A 26,765-nucleotide genomic window follows, 5' to 3' on the forward strand; every position below is an offset into this window, starting at 1 on the left:
GCTGTGGTGTTTTGTGAAAGAGCCACATTCAAGGGGCCAAAGAGCCGCATGTGGCTCAAGAGCCGCAGTTTGCCGACCACGGGGCTAGGTGACCTGCCTAGGAGGAGCCGTAAACCCAGACATCTCCCGCACAAGCCTCCGGGGGGTGGGGGGGAGGAGGGGGGCAGCACACACAGGTCACGGGGTCACCGTCAGCAGGGCAGGAAGTGCCGCAGCAGGTGCACGAGTTCCGTGGAGTCCAGGGGAGGAAGGGTTCAGCTGGGACGGTTTCTCTGAGGTGTCGGGAGGGTTTCGTCAGGGGCAGACAGTGTGAGACGAGGCATGAGGCTATTGGGAGAGTTTACAAAGCCAGCTCCAGGTGGGTTGGATAGTACCGTTTCCCCCAAAATAAGACCTATTTACAGGTTTCCTTCTGAGTGAAATAAAAGGCATCCCCCGAAAATAAGGCCCCCCTAGGCTCTGTCTCAGAATGCTATTGCTACACATGAGAGATTTGGTCCACTGATTCTGAAAGAAATGGAGTCACAAGGAATTCACCAGGAAATTCAGGAACTGGATTGTTATGATGATGTTCCAGAAGATGATGACATGATTGTCATTGAATAAATGAGTAAATTCTTGATACTGTAGGATTCACAGTTTGTCTGGTTTGTGTTGACAACTACCGTACTACCGTACCGTATACAGGTCATAAATTTCCTTTATTTTCATTTAACAATAAATGTGTACCGTATTCATCTTCATGGAAAAATAAGACATCCCCTGAAAATAAGACCTAGCGCATCTTTGGGAGCAAAAATTAATATAAGACACTGTCTTATTTTTTGGGAAACAGGGTATATTACTTGATTTTTTAAAAAAAGATGACTTTTAGGAAACATGGCAGTGGCACTCCCTCCCTGATCCTACGTTCCTCCGCTTGGGAGGGTTCTCCCTTTAGGAGGGGATGCTACCCTGTGCCCGGTAGCTTCTGGTTTTGAGACGGCTGCCTGGGGTGAAAGCCTGGCACAGGGCATCTGATTGGCACGGACAGGCGCGAACCCACCCCTTGGGCCTCCTCCGTGCTGTGGTTGAGCTAAAGGCGGGCAGGACTGCCACCAGCTAACTGCCGTGCTGGCATCTGCAGGGAGCTCAGAGCTGGTCTGTCCTCGCCCTGCAAGGGCCGGGCCTGGGCCGGGACAGCAGGCTTCACTGAGCAGCTCTGACTTTGCGCACAGAGCTTATGGGAGTACCTGAGGCAGGTGGCGAACCTTGTTTTTTGTTTTTCTTTTTTAAAATATATTTTGATTTTTTTTTTTACAGAGAGGAAGGGAGAGGGATAGAGTTAGAAACATCGATGAGAGAGAAGCATTGATCAGCTGCCTCCTGCACACCCCCTACTGGGGATGTGCCCGCAACCAAGGTACATGCCCTTGACCGGAATCAAACCTGGGACCTTTCAGTCCATAGGCTCTAGCCACCGAGCCAAACTGGTTTCGGCTGCTTTTCTCCTTTTTTTTATTCCTGTGCCTTTGAGTTGACAGCAGGCCTCAGTCTTACACGGAACCTCTTGCATGGAAGACCCCTCTTGGGAGATCTCAGGAAAGGCAACTATTGTCAGCCAGGGATGCCAGCCAGACTGAGGCCCCCCCCCCAGCTTGCGGAGGGAGCAGGAGCAGCGGGTCAGAAGGGTCTGCTAAGGGGCGGCCACAGCTGGTGCAAGAGTCGAAGTTGAGCACCCGCACCTGGGAGGGAGTCAGCCGATGCTGGATTAGCGGCTCAAACTGGGGTTTATTTTGGGTTTTCTGGTGCCTCCTGGGGAATGGACAACCTTGGGCAAAGAGCCCAACACCTTCCCACATGCCTAGTGCCCCCTTACTCCTAGCAACCCCCCTTTCTCCCTTCTTCCCCTCTCCCCTCCCCCCCCCCCCCCCCCCAGCCTGCTTCCCACCCATGGAGGAAACACTCTCATTGGGGTGGCTTTTAGAAGCAACTTTTTAAAAGGAATTGAATGGCAGCACTGTGGTGTCTACCCGCTCCCCGTCCCGGCCTCAGCTCAGCCCCCACCCCCCTGAGCTGTTGCTGTTTTACAAGAGGATCCTGGAAAAAGCGGTCCCCTCACCCAGGGGGACAAGCAGTCCTTCCGGGGAAAGTTTCCTGCTAGGTTTCCAAGGTGGTTTTTTTGGTGGAGGAACCAAGATGTAACCTATTTCCACCTCCCCCCACACACACACACACCCCTCTGTGCTGCACCGGCACGGCCCAGGGTGACCCTGAGAGGGGCGGCTGGAAGGCTTGGAGAAGACAGGCAAGAGAATGAAAGTTGGTCTCGGTGGGATGCTGCTTCTCTGATGGAGGGACAGCGCCACAGAGACAAGCCGTGTCTTTATTTTATAGCCGATGCCACGAGGCAAAGTAAGGGCCTGGTCAAGGTGTTTATAGCATTCTCCTGGGTTTCCATCCTACTCAACTACATGCAGCTGGTCAAACTTTGTTTACCTGCAGCCTAAATCACTCAGGCACGTGGGGCCACGTGTTCGGACCACAGGTTCACGCGGACAACTCCAGCTGTTGGCTGTCACTGTGCTGGGAGGCTCTGCCCTCCAGGCTGGGACTTGCACGTGGCCAGGAGAGGACTGTGCCCTCTCAGGGTCAGGGGAGGAAGCTGGGCCGCCCTGTGTGCAGCCCTGCCCTGTCTCCCTGTACCTCCCGGAGGACAGGAAGGAGGGGAGACACTGCTGGGGGCAGGGGCAGGGCAGGAGCCAGGAGGCTCGGCAGGCTTCTCTCCAGGAAACAGGAGAATCCTCCCTCCTTTTCTGTTTTGAATATTTAATTTAATGTTGTTGTTAATCCTTACCCATGGGTAGTTTTCCCATGGATTTTTAGATGGAGAGTGGAAGGGGAAGGAGGGAGGGAAAGAGGGAGGGAGAGAGGGAGAAAAAGAGAGAGAGAGAGAGAGAGAGAGAGAGAGAGAGAGAGAGAGGGAGGGAGGGAGAGAGAATAGATTGGTTGCCTCCTGCAGTCACGGGACTGAGCTGGGGATCCAGCCTGAAACCCAGGTACGTGGCCTTGACTGGGAGTCGAACCAGTGACCTTTCAGTGCTCAGGCTGGCGCTCCAACCACTGAGCCAGAGCTCGAGTATTCGAGTATTGGCTTGCTTGTGACTTTTGGGGCCTGGTTGCCTCTCTTGCCTTTAACTTTATCACGTGATTATACACACTTCAGGTGCACAGCATTGGAATTCGACAACTGTATACACTGAAAAGTCATCACCCCCCCCCCCCAAATCTAGTTATTATCCAGCACCACACCATCCACCCCTACCCCCTTCCCCCTTCCCCTTTCACTCTTCCCCCTTCTCCTGCCCCTGTCTCTATCTTTTTTTTTTTTTTTAATATACTTTATTGATTTTTTTACAGAGAGGAAGAGAGAGGGATAGAAAGTTAGAAACACTGATAAAAGAGAATCATCTATCAGCTGCCTCCTGCACACCCCCTACTGGGGATGTGCCCGCAACCAAGGTGCATGCCTTGGACCAGAATTGAACCCGGGACCTTTCAGTCGGCAGTCACAACGCTCTATCCACTGAGCCAAACCAGTTTCGGCCATGTCTTTATCTTTTTAATGGTGCTATATTAGCTGAGCACCAGGTATAAAATTGAGAAATTCACAGAAAACCCAAAGAAAGAACAAAGTCATGACAGCACAGGAAGGTAATAATAATAAAAACAGGGCTATCACCAACGACAGACAAGCCATCTGGATCTGGAGACGAGATCTGCCATCTTGCAGGAGGTCCGGCCAGGCCTCCTCCATCGCTCTCCCAGCAGAGGGCTCTGGCCCCAGCGCACAGCCTGGCCGTGCTGCTGCAGGAGAAGGCTGAGGGACCCCGGAGGGGGCTGTCCCTCCTCAGGGCCAGGGCCCCGACGGAGACAGCGTGTCCAATCCATTCTAGTTACCAGCTAAGAGTGGGTGGTTGGTTGGTTGCTTTTACGTGATTCGTGGGCAAAAGCTGTGCTTCGTGTGCTTGTCCCGGGGCCCACTCCGTGGAGCTGTAGGATGTAAAGAAGCAAAACAAGGCCGATGAATATCGAGTTTCATCCCGGGCACCCCCCTCCGTGCCTGCTTCTTGCCCGAGGCAGGGCCGTGCGCACGGGCTCACTCTCTCTCTCCCCCTTCCTCCCACTCTCTCGAAATATCAATGGGAACATATCCGCAGGTCAGGATTAATAACAACAAAAGTAGCTTACAGCCAAAACCGGTTTGGCTCCATGGATAGAGCGTCAGCTTGGGGACTGAAGGGTCCTGGTTCTATTCTGGTCAAGGGCATGTACCTTGGTTGCAGGCATATCCCCAGTAGGGGGTGTGCAAGAGGCAGCTGATTGATGACTCTCTCTCATTGATGTTTCTAACTCTCTCTCTCCCTTCCTCTCTGTACAAAATCAATAAAATATATGTATGTATGTGTGTGTGTGTATATATATATATATATAGTAGCTTACAGACTTCTCCCAACCGAAACCGGTTTGGCTCAGTGGATAGAGTGTCAGCCTGCGGACTGAAAGGTCCCAGGTTCGATTCCGGTCATCCCCAGTGGGGATGTGCAAGAGGCAGCTGATCGATGATTCTCTCTCATCAGTGTTTCTAACTATCCCCTCTCTCTTCCTCTCTGTAATAAATCAATAAAAAAAAGAAAAGAAAAGAAAAAAGACTGCTCCCATTTCTCCACTTCCATTAAACTCTTCTCTCCTTAAGATCCTATTCTTTGTGAATCTGTCCCTACCACACTGGTGTGTGTCTTTTCTGAAGCTATTCATTTTCTTTTTCTTATCTTTTTTAAAAAAATATATTTTACTGATTTTTTACAGAGAGGAAGGGAGAGAGATAGAATTAGAAACATCGATGAGAGAGAAACATTGACCAGCTGCCTCCCGCACACCCCCCACCGGGGATGCGCCTGCAACCAAGGCACATGCCCCCGACCGGAATTGAACTCGGGACCCCTCAGTCCACAGACCGACGCTCTATCCACTGAGCCAAACCGGTTTCTGCTGAAGCTATTCATTTTCCTGTCTGATTTCGCCCATTTGTTGTTGTTTTAAAAAAATATATTTTTATTGATTTCAGAGAGGAAGGAAGAGATAGAAACATCAATGATGAGAATTATTGATTGGCCGCCTCCTGCATGCCCCCTTCTGGAGATTGAGCCTGCATGAAATCGAACCCAGGACCCCTCAGTCCGCAGGCCGACGCTCTATCCACTGAGCCAAACCAGCTAGGGCTGATCTCGCCCCTTTGGAATAATGAACCCCATAGGCTCAAGGTCAGAGCCTGCTTCCCCGTAAGGGCGCTAACTCTGTTTCATCGAGCTTCTAGGGAGCTTCCTGGCACACGCAGATCAGATAAGCATGTTGACTCTCTTGTTTACATTGAGGTTTACGAACATGCCTCCCTCCCGCCTGCTCTGGGCTTTCCAGGGCAAAGAGTCCTACGTGTTTTTCTTGGTCTTCCCGGAACAAACTCGCCACCTCTGACCATTTTGGGAGCTACAAACCCTCCTGGGCCTCGTGACGCCATCGGATCTGCATCTGTTTCCCCGAGGAAACCCTTCCCGGCCCCCACCCCGCCGCATTGCACTCACCCCCTTCAGACCGGACACCGGGCGTACTTCCGGCGGTACAGCTCATCCACCCTCTCCAGGTACCACGTGCCTGGGAAAAGGCTGGTTGTGTCCGCAGGGGGCGAGAAATTCACTGCGGAAGAAGGAGAAGAGGCAAGGCTCAAAACGAGCTATCGGCGACTGGGGGAGAGAAGATGGTAACAGGGACGCACACCTACAGCTCTCCTGGCTGTGGTGCAAGAGGCTGGAGGTCACCTCTATGCCCAGCAGAGCACTGGGCCAGCGGGAGGACCAGAAGCAGAGCTGGTCCAAGGTCCAGTCCATAGGATCTAGCCCAGTGTTTTTCAACCTTTTTTGGGCAAAGGCACACTTGTTTCATGAAAAAAATCACGAGGCACACCACCATTAGAAAATGTTAAAAAATTTAACTCTGTGCCTATATTGACTATATATAAAGTAATTCTCTTGAATAGGAATCAAATAAACACAAAGAAAGTATTTTATAATTACTTTATTATGAAATATTAAGTAAACAAAATAGTGAAAAATTATAAAATTCTTGTCTTGTCTGCACCTACGGCACACCAGGCAACATCTCGCGGCACACTAGTGTGCCGCGGAACAGCGGTTGAAAAACGCTGATCTAGCCTATAGGATCTGGTCTGTAAGGCCGGGCTAGTAGACTTTTTATTACAGGAGTATGACCTTCTCCTTCAGTAAGCACGGCCTTCCTCCATTGACACGGTTATTATGTGCCTTTTGGCTCAATGGGACTCAGCTTGAGGTGCACCTCAGAGCTTCCCGTTTCCTGATAGACACTTCCTCCTGCGCCCTGAGCTTTCTGGCCTGGACTTATGACAGGATTTCAGAGTTTTGTCCATGAATGCTCATCTCAGAGGTCCCATTTTTATTTATTTATTTATTTTTCCTCTGCTCTATCATGTCCCCTGTTCCAGGTAAGATTGTGGCTGCTCCACCTAGGTTTTCTGGAACATCCCAAATCCCATAGGTTCTGTCCCCTTTTCAGACCACCGTACAAACTCTGTATCTCAAGATTTGCTTCAGAAAATACAGTGACTGCGGTTTTAACATCACAGTTTAGTCTCTCCAGTCAAACCTCTAGCTTTGGTTTACTTTTCTTTTGCTGCTTTGTGGGGCCGTATTGTGTTTTTAGGTTTTTGGTAGGGAAAGAGGGCAGATGGGTGGAGACAGTCAAGTTTGCTCAAAACTTATTTTAATGCACTCATTTATTTAATTTGGCAATTTTGCAAAATTGGTGTGATCTTATTTTATATTTTTATTGACTTCAGAGAGAGGAAGGGAGAGGGAATGAGAGAAACATCAATGATAAGAGAGAATCATCAATCAGCTTCCTCCTGCATGCCCCCACACTGGGCATCAAGCCCCCAACCTGGGCATGTGCCCTGACCGGGAATCAAACCGTGGCCTCCTGGTTCATGACTTGACACTCAACCACTGAGCCACACCGGCCGGGCAGAGCTGGCATGATTTTAGAAATGAGACAACCGAGAAAAGTTCAATCGTTTCCCCAAAGATAAAGAGCTGGTGCGTGTCACAGATCAGTTTCATTTGAATATCTAGCTCCAAAGCCTGGATTCTTTCAACTGTTGCATAGATGGTATTTTCAAAGACCATACATCTGGCTTGCATGGGGCTACACCGCTCTGTACCCGGTTTTGGTGGTTAGCCACATCCTATACCGAGAAGCCACATGCTGCCGGCTACCTCTTCCCAGCTCTGTCTTTTGCTTCCGCACCCCATTCTTGCCCATTGGCCCCCAAAAGATCTTCTCCCTGACACATCTCAGAGGCGTCTTCCCCTTGGCCCCCTAGATGCTAAACTCCTGGTGAATCCCGACTCTCAGCTTCAGGCCTAGACTCTGAGAGAAATTGCCTTCTCCTCCTCCCTGCTCTTTTCTTTTTTAAAAAAAATTTAATTATTATTATTTTTTATTGTTTGAAGCATTATAAATAGTAGTACATATGTCTCCTTTTTTCTCGCCTTGACCTTCCCCCAACCTCCCCTAACCCCCACATATGCCTTCACCTGCCCCCCCTCCAACCTCCCTTGCCTTCCCGCTGTAGTTTGACAGTCTGTTCAATGGTTCTTTATAACTATTCTCCCCCCGCCCCTCCCATTTCTTTTCTTTAAAAAAATCTTGCAACTTCAGACTAGAAATAAACATATAATAACAAAAAACGTTTTGAGTCCCAATTTCAATGTCCAACACACCTCAGGGAAGGTGGGGGTCGGTGGGGGTAAGGGGGAGAGACCAACAGAGAGACTGTGTCCCTGCTCTTGTCTTACCCTTGTGGAAGAATTGTTCTCTCTGCTCCATTATTTTCGTGAACTCCTCAGGGGACATGCGCTTCCGGGAGTCCAGGCGTTGTGGCAGGTCTGACAGGCTGGAAACCAGCTGTTCCAGCGGGGAGCCTGGGAAGCAAAGGCAAGACTGACAAACCGGCGTCATTGTCCTTGTCACTGCTCCCAGCCACCAGCGCAGTGAAGAGAAAGGGCCGGTGGGAGCTTCGGCCTGGGGGGAGGGGGGGTAAGAGGGGGAACAGTGCTCTGTGATCAGCTTGGGATGCCAGGAAACGATCAAGGCCAGCAAACGTGATGCTGGCAAAACACAGGGACTGACACACTCATCAGGTCAAGGTATATCTCACGCAGTGTTTACTACACTTGACCTTAGCCAAAAGGCCGAGAAGCGATCTCTCATGCAGCGTTTAGAGGCGAGACTTGCACTGCGTTCGTCATAAAACAAGCAACAGCTACTTCCTGGGCATCTCAAACCCGCCCACTTCTCTTTAACCAGCAGCGACCAAGCCATCATGGCTCTCACCTGGACTCTTTGCTGGATCAGTTTGCCTGGGTTCCTCATAACTACCTGTGATCCAGGGCAGTATTTTATATACACAGATTAGACAAACTTGCTCCGAGTCTTAAATCCCTTTAGGAATTTCCTTTCTTCTTCTTCTTCTTTTTTTTTTTTTTTTTTTTTTTTTTTTAATATATATATATATTTTTTAATATATTTTTATTGATTTTTTACAGAGAGGGAGAGGGATAGAGAGTTAGAAACATCGATCAGCTGCCTCCTGCACTCTCCCTACTGAGGATGTGTCCACAGCTAAGTACATGCCCTTGACAGGAATCGAACCTGGGACCTTTCGGTCCACAGGCCAACGCTCTATCCACTGAGCCAAACCGGTTTCGGCTCCTTTGCTCTTAATCACATTATTCGGGGAGGGAGGGAGCCTCCTCGGCGGTGAGGCAGGACACTGTTTCTTTTACCAGATGACTCTTCTTGGTAGAGAGACGGACTCACCTGGAGAAGCATCCTGGGAGGCGCGGAATGAAAAGAAACTTGCTGCCAAGCCTGAGCCGTAGGAGAAGGCGCCAATCCGGGAGCCGGCCAGGTCCTGGGCAGAGTGACTGCAGGGAGAGAAACCAAAACCCAGAAAACACACAGTATTGTATGTGTGCTCCTCACACACGGCCACCCTGACAATCTGGTTCGCCTCTTGCCCCCCGGGAACGGGTTCCCAGCGCTCACCCAAAGGGGGGCGTTTGGACTCTGGATGGGCCCAGAAGGAGAAAACTATGCCAGGAAGGAAGCAGCTAAAATCCCAGGGGCAGAAGGCACAGGGCGTATAACGGAATTTCGGGGCATCAGAGGAGCTTCTCCGCACTCCTGAAGACACGGTGAGTTCAGTGAACTCTGGAAGCATCTCCGGTGGAGACCAGACCGCTGCCCTCACCTGCAGGCTTCCCCACTGGCTGGTAATGCTCTCGTCCCCTCACTAGCAATAATTTCACCAAGTTTATTTATCTTAAAATATACTTTTGTTGATTTTTAGGGAGAGAGGAAGGGAGAAGGATAGAGAGCTAAACATTGATCAGAGGGAAACATCATCGATCAGCTGCTTCCTGCATGCCCCCTGCTGGGGATCGAGCAAGCAACCTGCATGCGCCCTGACTGGGAACCGAACCAGTGATCTCTTGGTTCATGGGTTGATACTCAACCACTGAGCCACACCAATTTCGCCAAATTTATACACATGCATCTCCTAGATTATATGCATGGACTTACCATATGTATAGTACCTGTATTTCCTTCTTAACCTCACAACATAGAATGTCAATAGAAATAACATTTGAGCATCTGCTGAGCATTATGAGAGTTCTAATTGCTTTTGACATTTAACACTCATCAAAACCCAAGACAGTACATATTGTTGTTGCACATATTTCATAGGTGGGGAAAGGGAGACACACAGAGGTCAAGTCTTTTCCCACGGTCAAAGTTAATAAGTGGTAAAGAGACTTGAACCTAGGTTGTGGACTCTTAACCAGGAATCTTTACTAAATATAGAGATTTTAAGTGGAGGAGAAAAATTCCTCTAATTTCTTGCTGCATAGAGTCGCTCTTGCACCTCCCTTGACATAATACATGAACTTCACTTTGGGGATGACTGTTTAATACTCCTATACACACCTTTAAAATAAGTTTATTTCCACCTCCCTCCATCCCTCCCTTTCTCCCTCCCTGCCTTCCTCTCTTCCTTCCTTCCTTCCTTCCTTCCTTCCTTCCTTCCTTCCTTCTTTTTTTTTTTTTTTAAATAGTTTATTAATTTTTTACAGAGAGGAAGGGAGAGGGATAGAGAGCTATAAACATCGATGAGAGAGAAACATCGATCAGCTGCCCCCTGCACAGCCCCCAATGGAGATGTGCCTGCAACCAAGGCACGTGCCCCTGTCCGGAATCGAACCTGGGACACTTGAGTCCGCAGGCCGACGCTCCATCCACTGAGCCAAACTGATTAAGGGCTCTTCCTTCCTTCTTAAAAAAATTCTGAACCACAGAGGACCCGGGCGTGGTTGACCCTGAGGGCCTGGGCGGGCTGGGAGGCTGCCGGACGCAGTACTCACTGGGCCAGGAGGGAGGCCAGGCACCCGTACAGGGAGGAGGTGTACGTGTTCCCGTTGTGCGTAGAGAGGTGAAGAGAGGCCTTGGTTTTCTTGTTGAACGTGTCCAGAGAGGCCTTCAGGAGAGCTTTGTCTAGGTCCTTGTTGGTGTAGGTGTCTTCCAGCTTGAGCCCCCTGTGAGGCAGCCAGAGGGACAGGCCAGGTGAGAGACCCTGAATGCATTGTTAGTGGCGGGGGAGTAGTGGTTGGCCATAGGGGCAGATATTGCTGGCACATGACAGCACCTGAACAGTGACCAAGATGAAAGGGAACGTTCTCTTCCTAGTGGGTTCTCTCTGTATTGAAGACTCGTTATTTTCCTAAATATCTTGGAGCCATGCATGAATAAATGGCATTCTTCCTGCCTTATTGACCTCTAAGAGGGTGAGCTGGACTATCTTAATTTTGTAGATGGGGAAATTGAGGCAGCAAGCAAGACACTGATGGAGTCCACGGTGAGTGAGAATGAGAGCGGACACTGGCTGAGGTGCTGTCCTGAACTGGGATTGTTTCTAGATGTTTCTGTCCATACAAACTGTGAGAGCCTCTAGGCAGAGAGCATCGAGTCACACTTGCTTCTGTGTCCCTAGAGCTTAGTAAGATGCCTGGCACACAGCTGACGTTCATCGAATGCTTACTGACTGAATGATACAGCCACGCCCTCTTTCCCCTTTGTCTTATTCTCTGAAGCTTCTTATAGTCCCACTAGTAGCCCTGCGCATGAATCTGTGCACCAGTAGCTCTCTACAGGGCCTGGCCGCTCTGCGCCTGCTGCCCAGAGGCTCTCCGTGGCCCAGAGCCCATCCTCAGCCAGGGTAGAATGCTTGCCTCAGTGACGAAGTAAGCATTCCACCAGGCCACTCACACTGCCCACTCTCAGTGACCGCCCCCCGTTCCCCCCAAGGACTGGGTGACTCTTGTTGGCTGAGAGGACTGGGCACTGCCATCTTATGGCTATGGGCGCCACCATATTTGTGATGGAGTGACGGTTAATTTGCATATTCCCCTTTTATTAGATAGGATGACCCAAGTTGCTGGCAAACTCCCTGTGCTCCTGCGATAAAGATGAGGATCCCATGTGGACAATAACCCATTCACCCATGTCAGATTTGGTGTTCTTTCTATTGTTGGAGGAGCGTTCTTTTTCCCCACGGGAGTGGCTGGTGGTCCAGACTCAAGGCTCAAGAGAGGAAGCCTCCACCTTTCTCACCCCTCCCGGCCCTCTCGGCTCTCCACAGAGAGACTCACCTGAAGGCCTCCAGCCCCTTGTAGTGGCTGCTCTGTGCGCCGCTGCTGGCCGACAGGAAGTCATTGTACACCAGGCGAGCCAGCGACTTCTGGACCAACTTGCAGAAGGGCGAGTGGAAGATCATGAACTGTAAGTCGTCCAGAGTGAAGGTCCGGTCGTTGCCAGCTGGGAGAGGAAGTGTGAACACAAGGGGGTGACACGCCGGATAGATAAGCCACTCGGACCTTTGCCCCAATACCTCCCTGTGCCCAGGGACGCCGGGCCCCGCCTCCAGCAAACACTCCTGAGGTTTGCTCCTTCCCTTTGCAAGCACTGAACCAAACACCCTTCTTACACAGGAAGGAGGGAAAGAAAGCACTAGTTCCCTCCTGTCTGCTATGGCCAACCTGTGTGAGAGCGTACTCCTCCCCATCGGCCTTGTGTCCTATAGTTTTCTCTCTTGTCCAGAGGAGGAAACGGTGCCTACAAAATACTGTTATGTGGCCACTGTCCCAGCTCAGAAACGGTTGGCTCTGGATTCCTGCCCCGATGTCTCTCACTCTACACTTCAGACAGTTCCTGCGACTTTGAAGAGAAGGGCAGTGCACCCTCTGCCCTCCGGGGGAAGTTTACAAATCAGTGCCCACACCCGGGCAGCATGTTCAGATTTCATGTGGGACTCTGGAGTAAAATTAGAAAGCCACAGAGCTGAGAGGAGGCGGGAGCAATGAGCGAATAGCGGTGTGCAGTGGATGGGCAGAGGCGGAGTCCAGGGTGACTCCTCACCCGTGGGGAGCAGCTGGGCAGCTGGCACTTCACCCACTGCAGGGGGAGGGGCAAGAAGTGGCTGCTGAGGCCACCCCGACAGCATCCATGCTCTGATGCTTCAGCACTGGCTTTTCCCTCACCGAAACCCGCCATTTGCAGGTTTCCCCTCACTGAAACCCGCCATCTGGGCATGGCTGAACAGGTAGGAACCCTTTTTATTTTTTAAAAGTAGGTTTCTCTTGCCCTGGCTGGTGTGGCTCAGTGATAGAGCATTGGTCCTCACAGGGTTGTGGGTTCCATTCCCAGTCAAAGGCATGTGCCGGAGTTGTAGGTTTGTTCCAGGGCTGGTCGGAGTGCGTGTGGGAGGCAACCAAATCGAGGTGTCTCTCACATCAGTCTCTCTCTCTCTCTCTCTCTCTCTCTCTCTCTCTCTCTCTCTCTCTCTCTCTCTCCTCTCTCTTTCTCTCTCTCTCTCTCCCTTCTTCCTTTCATTCCCCCTAAAAAATTAATGGAAAAAATATCCTCAGGTGAAGATTAACAAAAAAATAAAAAAAAAATAAAAGTAGGTTTCTCATTACTTCTAAAATAAAATTTGTTTCTTTTCTGACTTTGAAAGCAGTACGTATATTTTTTAGAGGACCATCTAGAAACTGAAGGTGAAAATAAAGTCAACTTGTAACACTACCATCCTGGGAAAATCCCTGGTGACAGCATACTGAAGAGACAGGCAAGATTTTCCAACATCAAGCAGGCTTCAAAAGGTGGCAAGCGACCAGCCAAGAGTCCGATTACTCCTGACTTCAGCAGCAACACGTGCTGGCCTGGCAGGATGTGGTTACTCAGACTCATCACAGGCCCTCCCAGGTGGCTGACACCTGCTGGTTTCATACTGGTGGTTTCCGCCTAATTGCTTATTTAGCTCAAGTGAGAGGCAATTTCATACTTGAATTTGAATGACTTCCCGTTGGACTTGAGCATGGTCCCAGGGAAGGTGTAAGAAGAGGAGGACATGAAATAATTCTCTTAAAAATTTTTTTTTAAGATTGATTTCAGAGGGGGAGAGGGAGAGAGAGATAGAAACGTCAATGATGCCCTAACTGGCTTGGCTCAGTGGATAGAGCGTCGGCCTGTGGAGTGAAGGGTCCCAGGTTCAATTCCAGTCAAGGACATATGTACTTTGGTTGCAGGCACATCCCCAGTAGAGGGTGTGCAGGAGGCAGCTGATCGATGTTTCTCTCATTGATGTTTCTAACTCTCTATCCCCCTCCCTTCTTCTTTGTAAAAAATCAATAAAATATATTAAAAAAAAAAAGAAAGAAAAAAAGAAACATCAATGATGAGAGAGAATCACTAATTGGCTGCCTCCTACAGGCCTCCTCTGGGGATCAAGCGAGAAACCTGGAATCAAACAGGAATCAAGCTGTGACCACAGCCAGGCGAGCAAATCCTCTTGAGATCATTTTCCGAGAAGAGACGAGGCCTTGTCCAAAGCGTTTAGGACAAACTCCTGGCCCCGTGTGCAGAGAGCCCTCCCCACCCCCTTTCTGCCCTGGGAGCCCCATACCTTGTTTCCACTGGTTCTGGATTTTCTGGCGGTAGACGGTGTAGCACCGGTCCAAGGCCCGAATGTAGCACTGGATGGAGAGCTTCCCGTCCACCAGTGGGTATTCCGAAGCCCCATCTGGTTTGTAGAAATCGTACACGTTCTCCATGTGGGTTCCCCGAAGCCCTGGCAAGACACACACCGGGACTCAGTGACCGCACAGAGCAGCCCGCAGGGAGCAGAGAGGATGGAGAACTCCTACAGCCTCCTGGTCTCCATGTGTCTCAGGCCCACGCTCAGGCCCACCCAATGTCCCTCACATGTTCAAAGCAGTAGAATATTCTGTTGCTCTTACATAAGTGAGATTCACGCTTCCCTTCCCATGCCTATATGGGCTTAACAAAACCCGGAGTAGATGCCAAAAGTCTCAAAGGAAAGTCTTACTTTCCACCCACTAACCATCTTTCATCTTCAATGGCCAGCTTACGCCCTTATTAACAGCATCACCACCATTCATTGCACGCATCATGTGTGATGGTGCAAAAGATGAAACCCTCCTGGTCCCTCTCATCCCTTTCTCCCTGCCCTCTGCTCCCCAGTCCCCCTTTAGACAGCAAGTGGCATCCTCAAATCTACCCATTGGCCCTGCCCAGTAGGCACGCCAGGCCCGTTTGGGGCCAGGAGCTATGCATCCGGCCGTGCCCTGCACCGTGTGTGGGTACCACGCATCTGCAGGTTGCTACAAACCTCTCTCAAGCACCAGGGGGGCGTCGGGCCCAATCAGCATGGCCACAGCTCCGGCGCCCCCGGTGGGGCGGGCGTTGCCACTGGGATACACCGCGATGTCTCCACAGACCACCATTGCATAGCGCCCTGTAGTGAGAGACCAGAAATGAGTGTCATCACCATCAAGTCTCGGTAGACGGAGCGCCTCCCGTGTGTGCCAGCACGATTTTAGGCGTTGGGGATAGGCTGGCAGACAGAACCAGAAATCCCCGCCCCAGGGAGCTTGCGTTCTATGAAGCCCATCGTGACACATTGGAAATGCAAAATCAAAACTCAGTGTCCAGATGCTCTCGCTGTGAAATGCTGAGTTATTCAGAATTCTGTCCCTGAATTCAATGAGCAATTTATTAATTGGTACTTTAAAAAATATATTAATATATTGTATTGATTTTTTACAGAGAGGAAGAGAGAGGGATAAAGAGCTAGAAACATTGATCAGCTGCCTCTTGTACACCCCCCCACTGGGGATGTGGCTGTAACCAAGGTACATGCCCTTGACCAGAATCGAACCTGGGACCTTTCAGTCTGCAGGCCGACCCTCTATCCACTGAGCCAAACCGGTTTCGGCTTAATTGGCACTTTTGGAGGTCATTGAGCTTGGTCCCCGTCCCCTTCAGCACTCTGTGGCTGAAATTCCTTCCCACAGAGAGTCAAGGGGTAGGAAGGGAAACTAACATCGGAAAGACTAGCTAGACATCAGTCATCCTCAAAGAACCCCGAAAGCCATCGATGAGGCAGAGAGCATCTACACGCACAGAGGGAGACACTGCCTTCCAGAGAGACCAAGTAACCTGCTAAGGTCTCACCCCTAGTGAACACGGCATTGGATATTCCAGCCCGGTTCCGTCTGGATCCTAAGCCATGTGCTCTGAACGACTTGGAAGTATTTTCATTGGGAAAGGGGGTTATGCTGAGGAACCACATTTATTGTAGATGATCATAGTGACTGCCTCTATATAGTGAGACTGTTACTCAGTGAATAATTGTTGTCTTGACTATTATTTGTTCTACTTTCATCTGATAGTACTGCTCCCTTTCCCACTCCAAAAAGCACACCAGACTTGAGCTTCAGGGGACATGTGGCAGTGATTTTAGCATTCTATCTGCCCCATAAGGAAGCCCCTCGGATTTATTCCAGGGCTGGATAGTTGGGTCCTGAAGCACTGTCCAGAGCCACACTGCTAACAGAGGGAACAATGAGGATTCAGTGAGGGTTCAACCCAAATGCACTGAAACCCGAGAGCCTTCTCTTAAGAACTATAACAACGCCAGCTCCGATCCCCACAAAAAATTATTTCCCCCAAATATTTATATATCTATTTCTATATCATTGTCTCTATCTCTATATCTATCTATCATCTATCTATCTGTCTATCTATCTTCTATCTATCTACCGTAAATATCATCTATATATTTATCAATCTATCATCTATCTGTATTTAGAAGCCATTAAGGAAAAAAAAAATCAGTAAATCTGACCACATAAAAATTAACATCTTCAATCAGAAACGAACTCAAAAGACAAACTGGGAAAGTATTTACAATACATATAACCAACAAAAGACTATTTTCTTCTTTTGTAAAAAGTCTCATAAAAAAGGCAAAGAATATAATAGGGCCAATAAATACAAAAAAAAATTTAAGTTTCCATAATGAAAAAAAGGCAAATCAATGACACTATTATTTTACTTATAATATTGACAAAGATTAGAAAAGTTAATAATATGTATTGTAGAAATGTACTTTAGTACGACATTTTGAAGAGCAGTTGGGCACATTCTATTAATCTCTTAAACCAACACAACATAGCATAACCTGCAATTTCATGTCTGGAAATCTGGTCTTACCACACATTATCACAAGCATGCAAAACTTGCACAACACTCATGAAAACAGGATCGATAATTGCACAAAACTTGCAACAAAATATCTGTCAACATGGGCTAATTCAGTAAAGTTTGGCACTTTGATGAATAGCATGTTATGTAGCTTTTAAAAGTGCAGAGCCGACCTTATTTATATTGATATAGAATGGTCCCGAGGACATCATAGAGATGGGAACATCATAGAGATGTTATGCATGACATATGTATAAGGTTGAAAACAAAAACTGAGTAGATAAGTTGTACTTGCAGGGACATAGAAAAAACCTGGAAGAATTCACAGAAACTGTTAAATTCTGGAAAGTGGTAATAAGGCTTCAGAGGGAACTTTTTTTTTTTTTTTAATCACTTTACACATTTTTTGTGTCTGTGTAATTAAAAAAATATCTATATATCTATATATCTATATCTATATCTATATGTTTATTGATTTCAGAAAGGAAGGGAGAGGGAAAGAGAGACAGAAACATCAATGATGAGAGAGAATCATCGATTGGTTGCCTCCTGCATGTCCCCCACTGGGGATCAAGCCTGCAACCCCAGGCATGTGCCCTTTGACCGGAATCAAACCTGGGACCCTTCAGTCCAGAGGCTGATGCTCTATCCACTGAGCCAAACCAGCCAGGTCTATGTGTAATTTTTTTAAAGTATAATTTTCAATTACTTTCATAAAAAAAATACAAGAAGCCTGGCTGGCATGGCTCCATGGTTGGGCATTGACCTATGAACCAGGAGGTCATGGTTTGATTCTGAGTTTGGGCACATGCCCAGGTTGCAGACTGGATCACGTGTGGAGCATGCAGGAGGCAGGCGATCAATGATACTCTCTCATCCTTTGTTTCTATCTCTCTTGTACTCTCCCCTCCTCTCTGAAATCAATAAAAACATATTTCAAACAAACAACCAAAAAAAGCCCTGAGTGCTCAGCCTCCAGCGGCAGCTCCCTGCTTACGTAAGACGCTGGCAGCACCTACCGTCCCAGGAGCTGGACTCCATCCAGTTGGCGGCGTTGAAGAGGGAGGCGGTGCCCCCGTAGCAGGCGTTGGTGGTGTCGATGCCCTCAATGTCCGTGTTGCCCGAGTCCTGGAAGAGCTCCATGAGCACGGTCTTGACGGCCTTGGACTTGTCGATGATGGTCTCGGTGCCCACCTCCAGCCGGCCCACCGCGTCCCAGGGCAGCTTGGTGCGCTCCATCAGCTGCTGCACCACCGTCAGGCACAGCGAGTTGATGTCCTCCTTGACGGAGCAGAAGCCCATGCGGGTCTGGCCCAGGCCCACCGTGTACCGCCCCGCCTCCACGTTGTTAAACTTCTCCAGGTCGGTCTGGTCCACGTACTGGGCTGGGAAGTACACCTCCAGGGCCAGGATGCCCACATCCTTGGGCCACGTATTCGTTTTGGCCAAGGGGACGGCGGGGAAGGTGGAAAACCTGCAGGGGAAATAACAATCAACATCCCACCCATGCTCTCTAGCCGGTCCCCCCCCCCCCAAAAAAAACAACAACAATACAGCCGTAACCGGTGTTGCTCAGTGGATAGAGCGTCAGCCTGGGGACTGAAAGGTCCCAGGTTCTATTCTGGTCAAGGGTATGTACCTTGGTTGCGGGCATATCCCCAGTAGAAGGTGTGCAAGAGGCAGCTGATCGATGATTCTCTCTCATCGATGTTTCTAACTCTCTATCCCTCTCTCTTCCTCTTTGTAAAAAATCAATAAAATATATTAAAAAAAAAAATCTCAGCCAGTTTCCCAAAAAACCCACAATACAGCCATAACCAGTTTGGCTCAGTGGATAGAGCGTCGGCCTGTGGACTGAAGGGTCCTGGGTTCGATTCCAGTCAAGGGCATGTACCTTGGTTTGTGGGCACATCCCCAGTTGGAGGCGGGGAGGCAGTGAATAGATATTTCTCTCTCATCCATGTTTCTCTCTATCCCTCTCCCTTCCTCTCTGTACAAAAAAAAAAAAAAAAAAATCAATAAAATATATTACCCCCCCCCCCCCCCCCACACACACACACAAAGCAATACAGTCCTGGCTGATGTGGCTCAGTTGGTTGGGTGTTGTCCTGTGCACCAGGAGGTTGTAAGTTCGATTCCCGGTCAAGGGCAGAGGCCAGGGGGGCGGGGGGCGGGGTGGTTGAACAGGGAATGATACTTGGAGTGGAGAGTGAAGGGCGGGGGGAGAGGACGCCTGAGAAAAGGCAGGCGGGGACCAGGAGGTGTTCAAGGCAGCGAAGCACATCTGAGACGGGAGACGCTCCTTGGTTGCCTTAGACTCTAAGGCTTAGAGCCACGCAGGTTGGATTGGGGGGGTGGGGGGATAGACAATAGAAAGAAGAGCCCCATAGAGAGGATTCGTAATGCTGCTCAGGCCCTGGACCGTGGGGATTCGCTGTGAAAATACCAACAAGGGAAACGTGGCCGAGGATGCCAAGATCTTGGCCCAAGCACGTCAGGAGGAGGGGCAGGTGGGTGAGGGCCGAGGCTGGCTTCTTGGTGGGTGGCCAAACGCTGCTTATTGAAACAAGCCTGCCCACGTCAGTCCCTCCCTGGCAAACACCAAAACAGGTGACTTTCTGAGCGTTCTGAGCTGGGACATTGGACCTGTACACGGGGCTGGGGCGGGGTGAGGGGTGGGGGGGAAGGGGGATGGGGAAGAGTGTGGACGATGGTGGAGAGTCCAAAAGAAAATAAGAAGGCTAGAGCGTGTGCCCTGCTCCCCCACCCCACACCCATCCTCCCAGGCTCCCCGGGTGCCAGGCCAGGGGAGGCACCAGACCGAAGTCCTTTCCTGGAGCGCCCAGAGACTGCAGTGAGCAAGTGGCAGCAAAGAAGGGGCTATTTCCAGGGTGCAGGGTGGCTTCGGGGTCCGGGGGCACTGGCTGCCGTTGTGTTACCATCCATGCTGGGGGACTTGGGCCAGACTGAGCGAGTTCACAAAGAAAAGGAGAGAAGCATAGGTGCTTCTGCGCACATGCAGACTGCACACACACACATGCACACACATGCATGCACACATGCATGCACAGGCACACACACACATTTACATCCCCTTTTGCCCTTTCACGCAATCAGAGGGCAGAGAAAAGCACCTGCTCCCCTCAGTCCCTTTGAATCTTGCTACAGGGACTCGGAGCAGCTGGGTTTGCTAACACTGCCGCTGGCACAGACCCTGAAGACCTTGGCAGGGGCTCTGGGCAAAGGTGGGGACGGTGGCCCTCGCCGGTTTGGCTGAGGCGACAGAGCGTCGACCTGCAGACTGGAGGGTCCAGGTTTGATTCCGGTCAAGGGCACGTACCGTGGTTGCAGGCTCGATCCCTGGCCCCGGCTGGGGCGTGTGCGGGAAGCAACCAGTCAGTGTGTCTCCGTCACATCATCAATGTTCCCCTCCCTCTCTCTCTCGCTCTCCTTTCTACTCCCTCTAAAAATCAGTTGGAAAACTATTCTTGGGTGAGGGTTAACAACAACAACAACAACAACAACAAAAAGGTGGGTGCGGTGGGGAGAGAATGCTGTGGGCCCCGGTGCTGGGGTGTGACAGACGCCCTCATTCACAAACAGCAGGTGTCAGGGTTGGAGACCCGGGGACTCCAGCAGGGAGGGGCTGCCCCTTCAGAGATGAGGCACCTCAGACCCCAGGGGTTCACTTGCGTGGCTAGGGCTGTGCACAAGCCCTGCCAGCCTCTGACTTGGGCTCTGTGAGCTTTTCCTTGTGGCGGGCCCTCTGCCTGCCTCCCTCCCTCCCCCGGGAGCGAGCTGGACAGTCCCCGGAGCCGCGGACTCACCTGTGATGCGCGGCGGGGAGAAGGCGGGCAGGCACGGTAGGTGCTCCCTGGAGCACCCTCGTCAGTTGCAAGACCCGCTTGGCGGGCGTCACCAGCCGCTGCATTTTCAGAGGCGCGAGCAGAGAGCCAGCAGTTCACAGCCACTCCTCACCGCCAGTCCCGGGGCGAGGTGCCCCGTCCGGCTTTATAGAGCCCCAGACCGCTGCCCCGGGAGGTCACGCCCCTGTGTATCAGGGCTCCGCTGGCTGCCTGCACTGGGCCAAAGGTCTCCGCGGAGGAAAACACCCTCCCACACGCAGGGAGTCGTCCCGCTGCGGGGCATGGGCAGGGGAGGGGCGGCAGCTCCGAGCCCTCCTTCCTCGGGCTCCGGGGCAGCCTGATGGGTGCCCAGCCGCCTCGCAGGGCCTGATGCTCCTGGTACCGCGTCCTGGGGTGACCACCTGGCCTGTCTCGGACCCTGGCTCCTCCTCTGAGTCCCTCTCACTGTGGGGCCAGAATGCTCACTGTGGGGTGAGCTGTTATTATTTGAATGTACATACTATGCATAATAAGAAAAACAACTTTCAAAGCCAAAAGGAATGAATCTTTTCATAGGAGCCCTTTGTGTAGATGCCTGTGGGTGTTGGCACATAGAGGGCTGGCATCAGCAAGAGTGTGGAGCCTGCTCAATTTTTCCTTTTTTTTTTTTTTTAAATCCTCACATGAGGAGATGCTTTTATTGACTTTATTAATTTATTTTTTATTTTATTTTTTCATTGATTATGGTATCACATAATTGTCCTCATCCCCCCATTCCCATCCCAACCCCTCCCCCCCCCATGCATGCCCCCACCCCCCCATTGTCCATGGCCACTGGTTAGGCTTTATATGCCTGCACACAAGTCCTTTGGTTGATCTCTCCCCCTTACCCCCACCCTCCCCTACCTTCCCTTGTTTTTATTTTTATTGACTTTGGAGAAAAAAAAAATGGAGAGGAAGAGAGAGAGAAACGTCCGTGTGAGAGAGAAACACCCATTGCCCCAGCTGGGGATCAAATCTGTAAGCTAGGTGTGTGTGCCTGTATCTGAGCTGCTGAACGTGGCTGAGGAAAAACACCACCATGTACTGACTGATTCACACCGCCATGTACCACACATGGGGGGGGGGGGGGAGGGCAGCAGGCCTGGCTCTCAAGGCTGCACCCCCAGATCTTGCGCTCACTTGCAGATTCTGCTGTGGGAGGGAAGCGCTGACAGTGCTGGGGTCTGGTTAGTGGTTAACCAATCTCTCACTTGGCAGGACTTGCCTTTTGTGATTGCCCGGGGTGACACTCAGACCCACGGTTTGGTGAGGGAGGAGTCTGAGGCTTGCAGGTGATCTGATTCGATTGTTATCTAATTAAGTGAAAGGTCCTGAGGGAAGTAGGGGAAAGGGTGCGGAGTCTGACTGAGTGTCTCAGGACAAGGCGGAGCAGTGGGCGTGTTGCTTTCTCTCCGTTTCCACCAGCCCAGGTGTGGCCCGGGCTGATGGCAGCACGCGGGGAACAAAGCCCAGCAAGACGAGGTGAGAGCCACGGAGGGGGCGTGGAATATCTGCACAGGGAAGACGCGATGCACTCACAGTCGCCTGCGGTTCTCAAGGAACCAGCCTGGCATCTCCTGGCATCCCTTCCCTGGCAGTTCCGCTCTGCGTTCACCTCCGCACACATTTAAACCGTTGGAAACACAGTCATCTCTGTCAATAACAAAGAGTGAGCCACAGGGTAAACAATTTACATAAGCAACCGCCTTTGCTTTATTTATTTATTTATTTTTTTTGAGGTCTCAGAATTTTGTTGGCATCCTTATAATTTGCATAGTATTTTTTATCATGCCAACCTTTTTTTTTTTTTTTTTAATTTGGCACTAGGGCTGTTTGAATGCTTTTTCACAGAAAGCACTAGAAAAATAAGTAAAGCATGAGTTGGAAGCATGTTTTGTTTTAAAAGCTGTGAGAAATCCTCTGGGGAGAGAGGGCATGTATGGGAGTGCGGGGGAGGGGGGGTAATGGTAAGATATGTACACATATAGTACCTTAATTAAAAAAAAAAAAGCTGTGAGAAATCTCGGAGGAGTCTGAAGGATGCCCTAGATGGGGATGGGACAGGGGCAGGGATGAGGCTGGAAGGGGGGTGGAGGATGGCTGGAGGGGGCAGTGGGAGGAGGGACATTATAAAGGCCCTGCCCCGGTGCCCAGTGCGTGCACAGACTTGCAGATTGACCAACCACACTCTGCCAATCCCTGTAACCAACCTCCATTCTCAATCCCCGCTCCCCCATGGATGGCCCGGCAATATTCCCCTGGGGCCGTGGTCTCCTAGCAGTTTAAATGCGAAGCCTTGGTCAGGGGGGTCTTATGGTGACGTGGCGGCAAACAGGGATGGTCCACAGGGCGTAGGCCATGTCTGGGGCTCTCCCTGAGGACCCTCCCCTGAAATCCACACCTACCAGGGCCAGGCCTTCAGCGCTTACCCAACACACAGCACCAGAGTGCTCCCCGCTGCCCCAACAAGACTGCGGGTGCCAACATAACAATACTCTGAAGACTGCAAAAGGCAGACAGCACACAGAAGGACACACACCATAGGAAACAGACCAAGTATTTAAAATCACCCTTCTGTGTGTCCGAGGAAGGAAAGGAAGATTTCATACTGGAAGGCACTACTAAGAAACGAGGAGGGGAAGAATGATTTTCCCTTTCCCTTCTAGGTCCTTGGCTGAGACCTCCTTATAATAAAAGATAAACAAGAGAAAAGCAAACACGTTTAATAACATGCAAGCCTCCTGTCTTACAGAAAACAGAGCTGCAACCAGGAATGGCTGCCAAGCTGGAGTGAGGGAGGGAGCTGGAGTGGAAGAATAGAGAATGAGAGACACATAAACTTTACATCCATAGCTACATAACTTGTAGGACAGTGGCATTCACATAGACTTTGGAGTCCGCCATTTCCTACCTGGATGCACTGAACGAATCGTTTAGAATCTCTTAGAATTGGCTTCGTCACTTAGAGTATCATCGGATTATCAAACCATGACCTCCTGGTTCATAGATGAACCAGGTGGGATGAGGGAGGACGAGGCAGGTCTGGCACCGAACACAGCGCCTTGAACACGGTAAGTGTTCAGTAAATGAACGCCGAGCACTGGGGAGGCGTGAGGAGATGAACCAGCATCTACAGGCTGAAGAGGACCCAACTTCCTCCCGCTTCCTCCCACTGCCCGCAAGCCCTTCCTCTACACGGGACCCCTGCCTCTCATTTGGGGCGCACTAGCTGGACCTGAGAATTCAAGGGAGGGTCTGCTGTGTGAACGCTGTCAGCCTTCCATGAGGTAAGAAAAATAAGAATTGGCTGCTAAGGAAGGGATTTCGGCCCAGCTGGCGTGGCTCAGTGGTTGAGCGTTGATCTATGAACCAGGAGGTCATGGTTTGATTCCCGGTCAGGGCACATGCCTGGATTGCAGACTCAATCTCCAGTGTGGGGTGTGCAGGAGGCAGCAGATTAATGATTCTCTCTCATCATTGATGTTTCTCTCTCTCTCCCTTCCTCTCTGAACTTGGAAGCCTGAAACTTTGCTAGCTTCAAGATTTCGGTCGCCACATCACCAGGTGAATTGCAATAGCCTGCAGGTGAATTGCAACAGTCTGGCTTTTGGCTCAGATCAGAGGCAGAACAAATTTCCTCTTGGACCTACTGGGAAACTCTCTTTCGCTTGTGTTTGGTTACGGGGAGGAGGATCTAGAGGAAAAGTCGGGTCATAATCCTACAGAGTAAACAGGATCAGAACAATGAACAGGAGATCTTCCAGTGAACGGGTTGGACCTCAACCAACCGAGCCACGCCAGCCAGGGCTCTGAGATTGTTTTTAATTATAAAAGGAAGGTAGACGTTGCCAAATGCTTAAAAAAGAAAAGAAAAGAAAAAAAAAAAAGCCAACTGAGATAACCATGTGAGGATTTTCCTTCATTCTATGACTATGGCATAGCACACTGACGGATGGATTTTCTTGTGTTGATTTCTCAGATAACCACATGTGGTTTTACCGTAGTTAGCAGTGCTCTCGTGTCTAGTGAGGTTGAATATCGACTCATGTGCCCATTGGCTATTCGTGTGTGTGTGTGTGTGTGTGTGTGTGTGTGTGTTGGTTAAGTGTCTGTTCCCTTCCTTTGCCCATGTAAAAAAATAACCAAGTTGCCTTCTTAGCGAGTTGCAAGTCCATTCTCAGATTTATGTGGTACGAATATTCTCTCCCATTTTATGACACGTCTTTTAGCTTCCCAGCCATGTATTTTAAGAGCAAACGCTTTTAATGTTGATGATAATTTATGATTTCCCCCCCGCCCCCCTTCTGTGGTTTTTGCTTTTTGGGTCCTAGGACATCTAACCCAAGGTCACAAAGATGTCCATCTGTATGATGTCTGGCTTCATCTGTGTGCCCTCAGCTTCCTCTACTTTGCCTTCGTCCACGCAGTGACCGGGACAACTTCAGGCGGAGTGAGTCTGATGGAAGCATGTGCTAAATTTTTGAATGAGAGCTGGGCAGGCCCCTCCCTCACCATCCTGTCTATGTGGCCTCCCGTGGACTGACGCACGGGCCAGCAGACACACGTACAAGTATTTCCTGGGCTGCTGACCTCCGACCCCTCATGGAGGGTGTCAGCTTGTGCCACGGTCAAAAGCAGCTACCCTGACAGCTTGTGTGACTCTCAGAGAGGAGAGCTGCACGCGTGAAGCACGAATGTCAGGCCCCATTCCAAACGCTACCTGTGTCCACCCATTAAACCCTGAGATTCCTGAGAAAGAAGACCGAGGCTCGGAGGCCTCAGACTCCATCTCCCCCTGCTGATTGGAGGCAGTGGCTCAGACCCCGGAGGCCTAATTCCAAGCCCTTTGCTCTTCCTTGTAAAACAAACCCCCTCAGTCGCTCGGTGGCTGGAGCTGCATGCAGGGGAGCACGCCTTGGGGAGCGACGTCTGTCTGGTTGCTTTCTTCTTTGGCGTCAGGTGCCTCTCCAGTCTCGGCTCAGACACTTGAGGCTAAAGTCCTGCTGTGGGGCCTCAGGAGCGAGCTCCCCAAAGAGGCCCCTGGCCCCAGGCGGAGAACCACCTCCCCCGCCCTCAGCCAGCAGGGCCACAGAGGGCCGTGAGCAGGTGCACTGCCCCAGGTACGCCATTAGGGGGCAGCCTGCTCTGGGCCTGCGGCCCCCTGGCTGTGCCTTCCCAGAGGGGCATCCCTCCTCCACAGGCACCACCTCTGCAGCAGAGGCCTCGGAGGGAAGCGGACCACACCCCTGGGCTCCTGGGGGCCACCTGCAATACACCTGAGCCAGTGGTCGGCAAACAGAGGCTCTCGAGCCACATGCGGCTCTTTGGCCCCTTGAGGGTGGCTCGGCGTTAGAACCACTTCTTCAAAGTAGACTCACCCAGGCTGAAAACCTGCTTCTGTGCACGGGCCACGAAGTTTCAATCCCACTGTACATGGTATTTTATGGAAGAGCCACAGGCAAGGGGCAAAGAGCCGCATGTGGCTCTAGAGCCGCAGTTTGCCCACCACTGACCAGAGCAAAGTCAACCATCCCATTCCATCCTCAGGGCCATAGTGACCGGTTATGAGGGAGCATGGGACTCGAGGTTCTTGGCCAAGGAGGCTGTGATTTGGGGGGTGTTGTTGGGGGGCTGTGGCTCTCTCTCCTGCCAAGGGGAGGGTCAGAGCTGCCGTAGCCCACTGTGCAGCTAGAATAACAAAAGCTTATTCTCAGCAACACCAGGGGGAGGGATACGGAGAGAGCCCTGCCCTGGGGGCTGTGTGGAGCCCTGGGGCCAGCTGTGCCTGAAGCCCAGATCGGCCTGTGGGCCCTGGAGTCACGTAACCAATACGTTTTCCATTTTGCTTCAGACAGCCCTGATGTCCGCTGTGACCAAAAGCTCACGAGCGATCCCTCCCATCTTCAAGCCTGTGTTCCTGTGGCCAGACACCCAGCTCTCTCGCCAGGAGGGACGTGCACCCCTCGTCTGTGCGAGACACAGGGAGGCAGGAGGAGGGCAGAGGAGGGTCATGGACAGCGGTTGTGGGGTGAGCATGCAGCGCTAGAAGCCGTTGTGGTGTCGATGTCGCGGTCTCTGCCTCCAGCCCGGGAAAAGCAGTGCAATAAGAACCTCATCAGCCTT

At 50.8% G+C, this 26,765-nt stretch overlaps 1 protein-coding gene across 1 annotated transcript; it reads right to left on the bottom strand.

Annotated features, from left to right (window-relative positions):
* Nucleotides 1-3,575: 3,575 nt before the first annotated feature.
* On the bottom strand, nt 3,576-20,811 carry HMGCS2 (3-hydroxy-3-methylglutaryl-CoA synthase 2). The gene is made up of 10 exons (XM_084866373.1): nt 20,583-20,811; nt 17,775-18,229; nt 14,879-15,004; nt 14,153-14,317; nt 11,841-12,006; nt 10,557-10,727; nt 8,953-9,059; nt 7,929-8,054; nt 5,622-5,733; nt 3,576-4,032 (listed from the first exon to the last, which is right to left on the bottom strand). The coding sequence occupies exons 1-9, from the start codon at nt 20,684-20,686 to the stop codon at nt 5,627-5,629; spliced, it is 1,527 nt and encodes a 508-aa protein (XP_084722499.1). The 5' UTR covers nt 20,687-20,811; the 3' UTR covers nt 3,576-4,032; nt 5,622-5,626.
* Between the last annotated feature and the right edge of the window lie 5,954 nt (nt 20,812-26,765).

The sequence above is a fragment of the Pipistrellus hanaki genome (assembly GCF_964339955.1).
Source record: "Pipistrellus hanaki genome assembly, chromosome: 18".
Lineage (NCBI taxonomy): Eukaryota > Metazoa > Chordata > Mammalia > Chiroptera > Vespertilionidae > Pipistrellus > Pipistrellus hanaki.

What these genes read in the sequence shown, in the direction of transcription:
- HMGCS2 (XM_084866373.1), bottom strand. Translation starts at nt 20,686, where the DNA reads ATGCAGCGGCTGGTGACGCCCGCCAAGCGGGTCTTGCAACTGACGAGG. An exon ending in AAGGGGCTGGAGGCCTTCAG is followed by an intron (nt 10,728 to 11,840) that starts GTGAGTCTCTCT and finishes GCTGCCTCACAG; the next exon opens with GGGGCTCAAGCTGGAAGACA. An exon ending in CTGGCCTCCCTCCTGGCCCA is followed by an intron (nt 9,060 to 10,556) that starts GTGAGTACTGCG and finishes CTCTCCCTGCAG; the next exon opens with TCACTCTGCCCAGGACCTGG.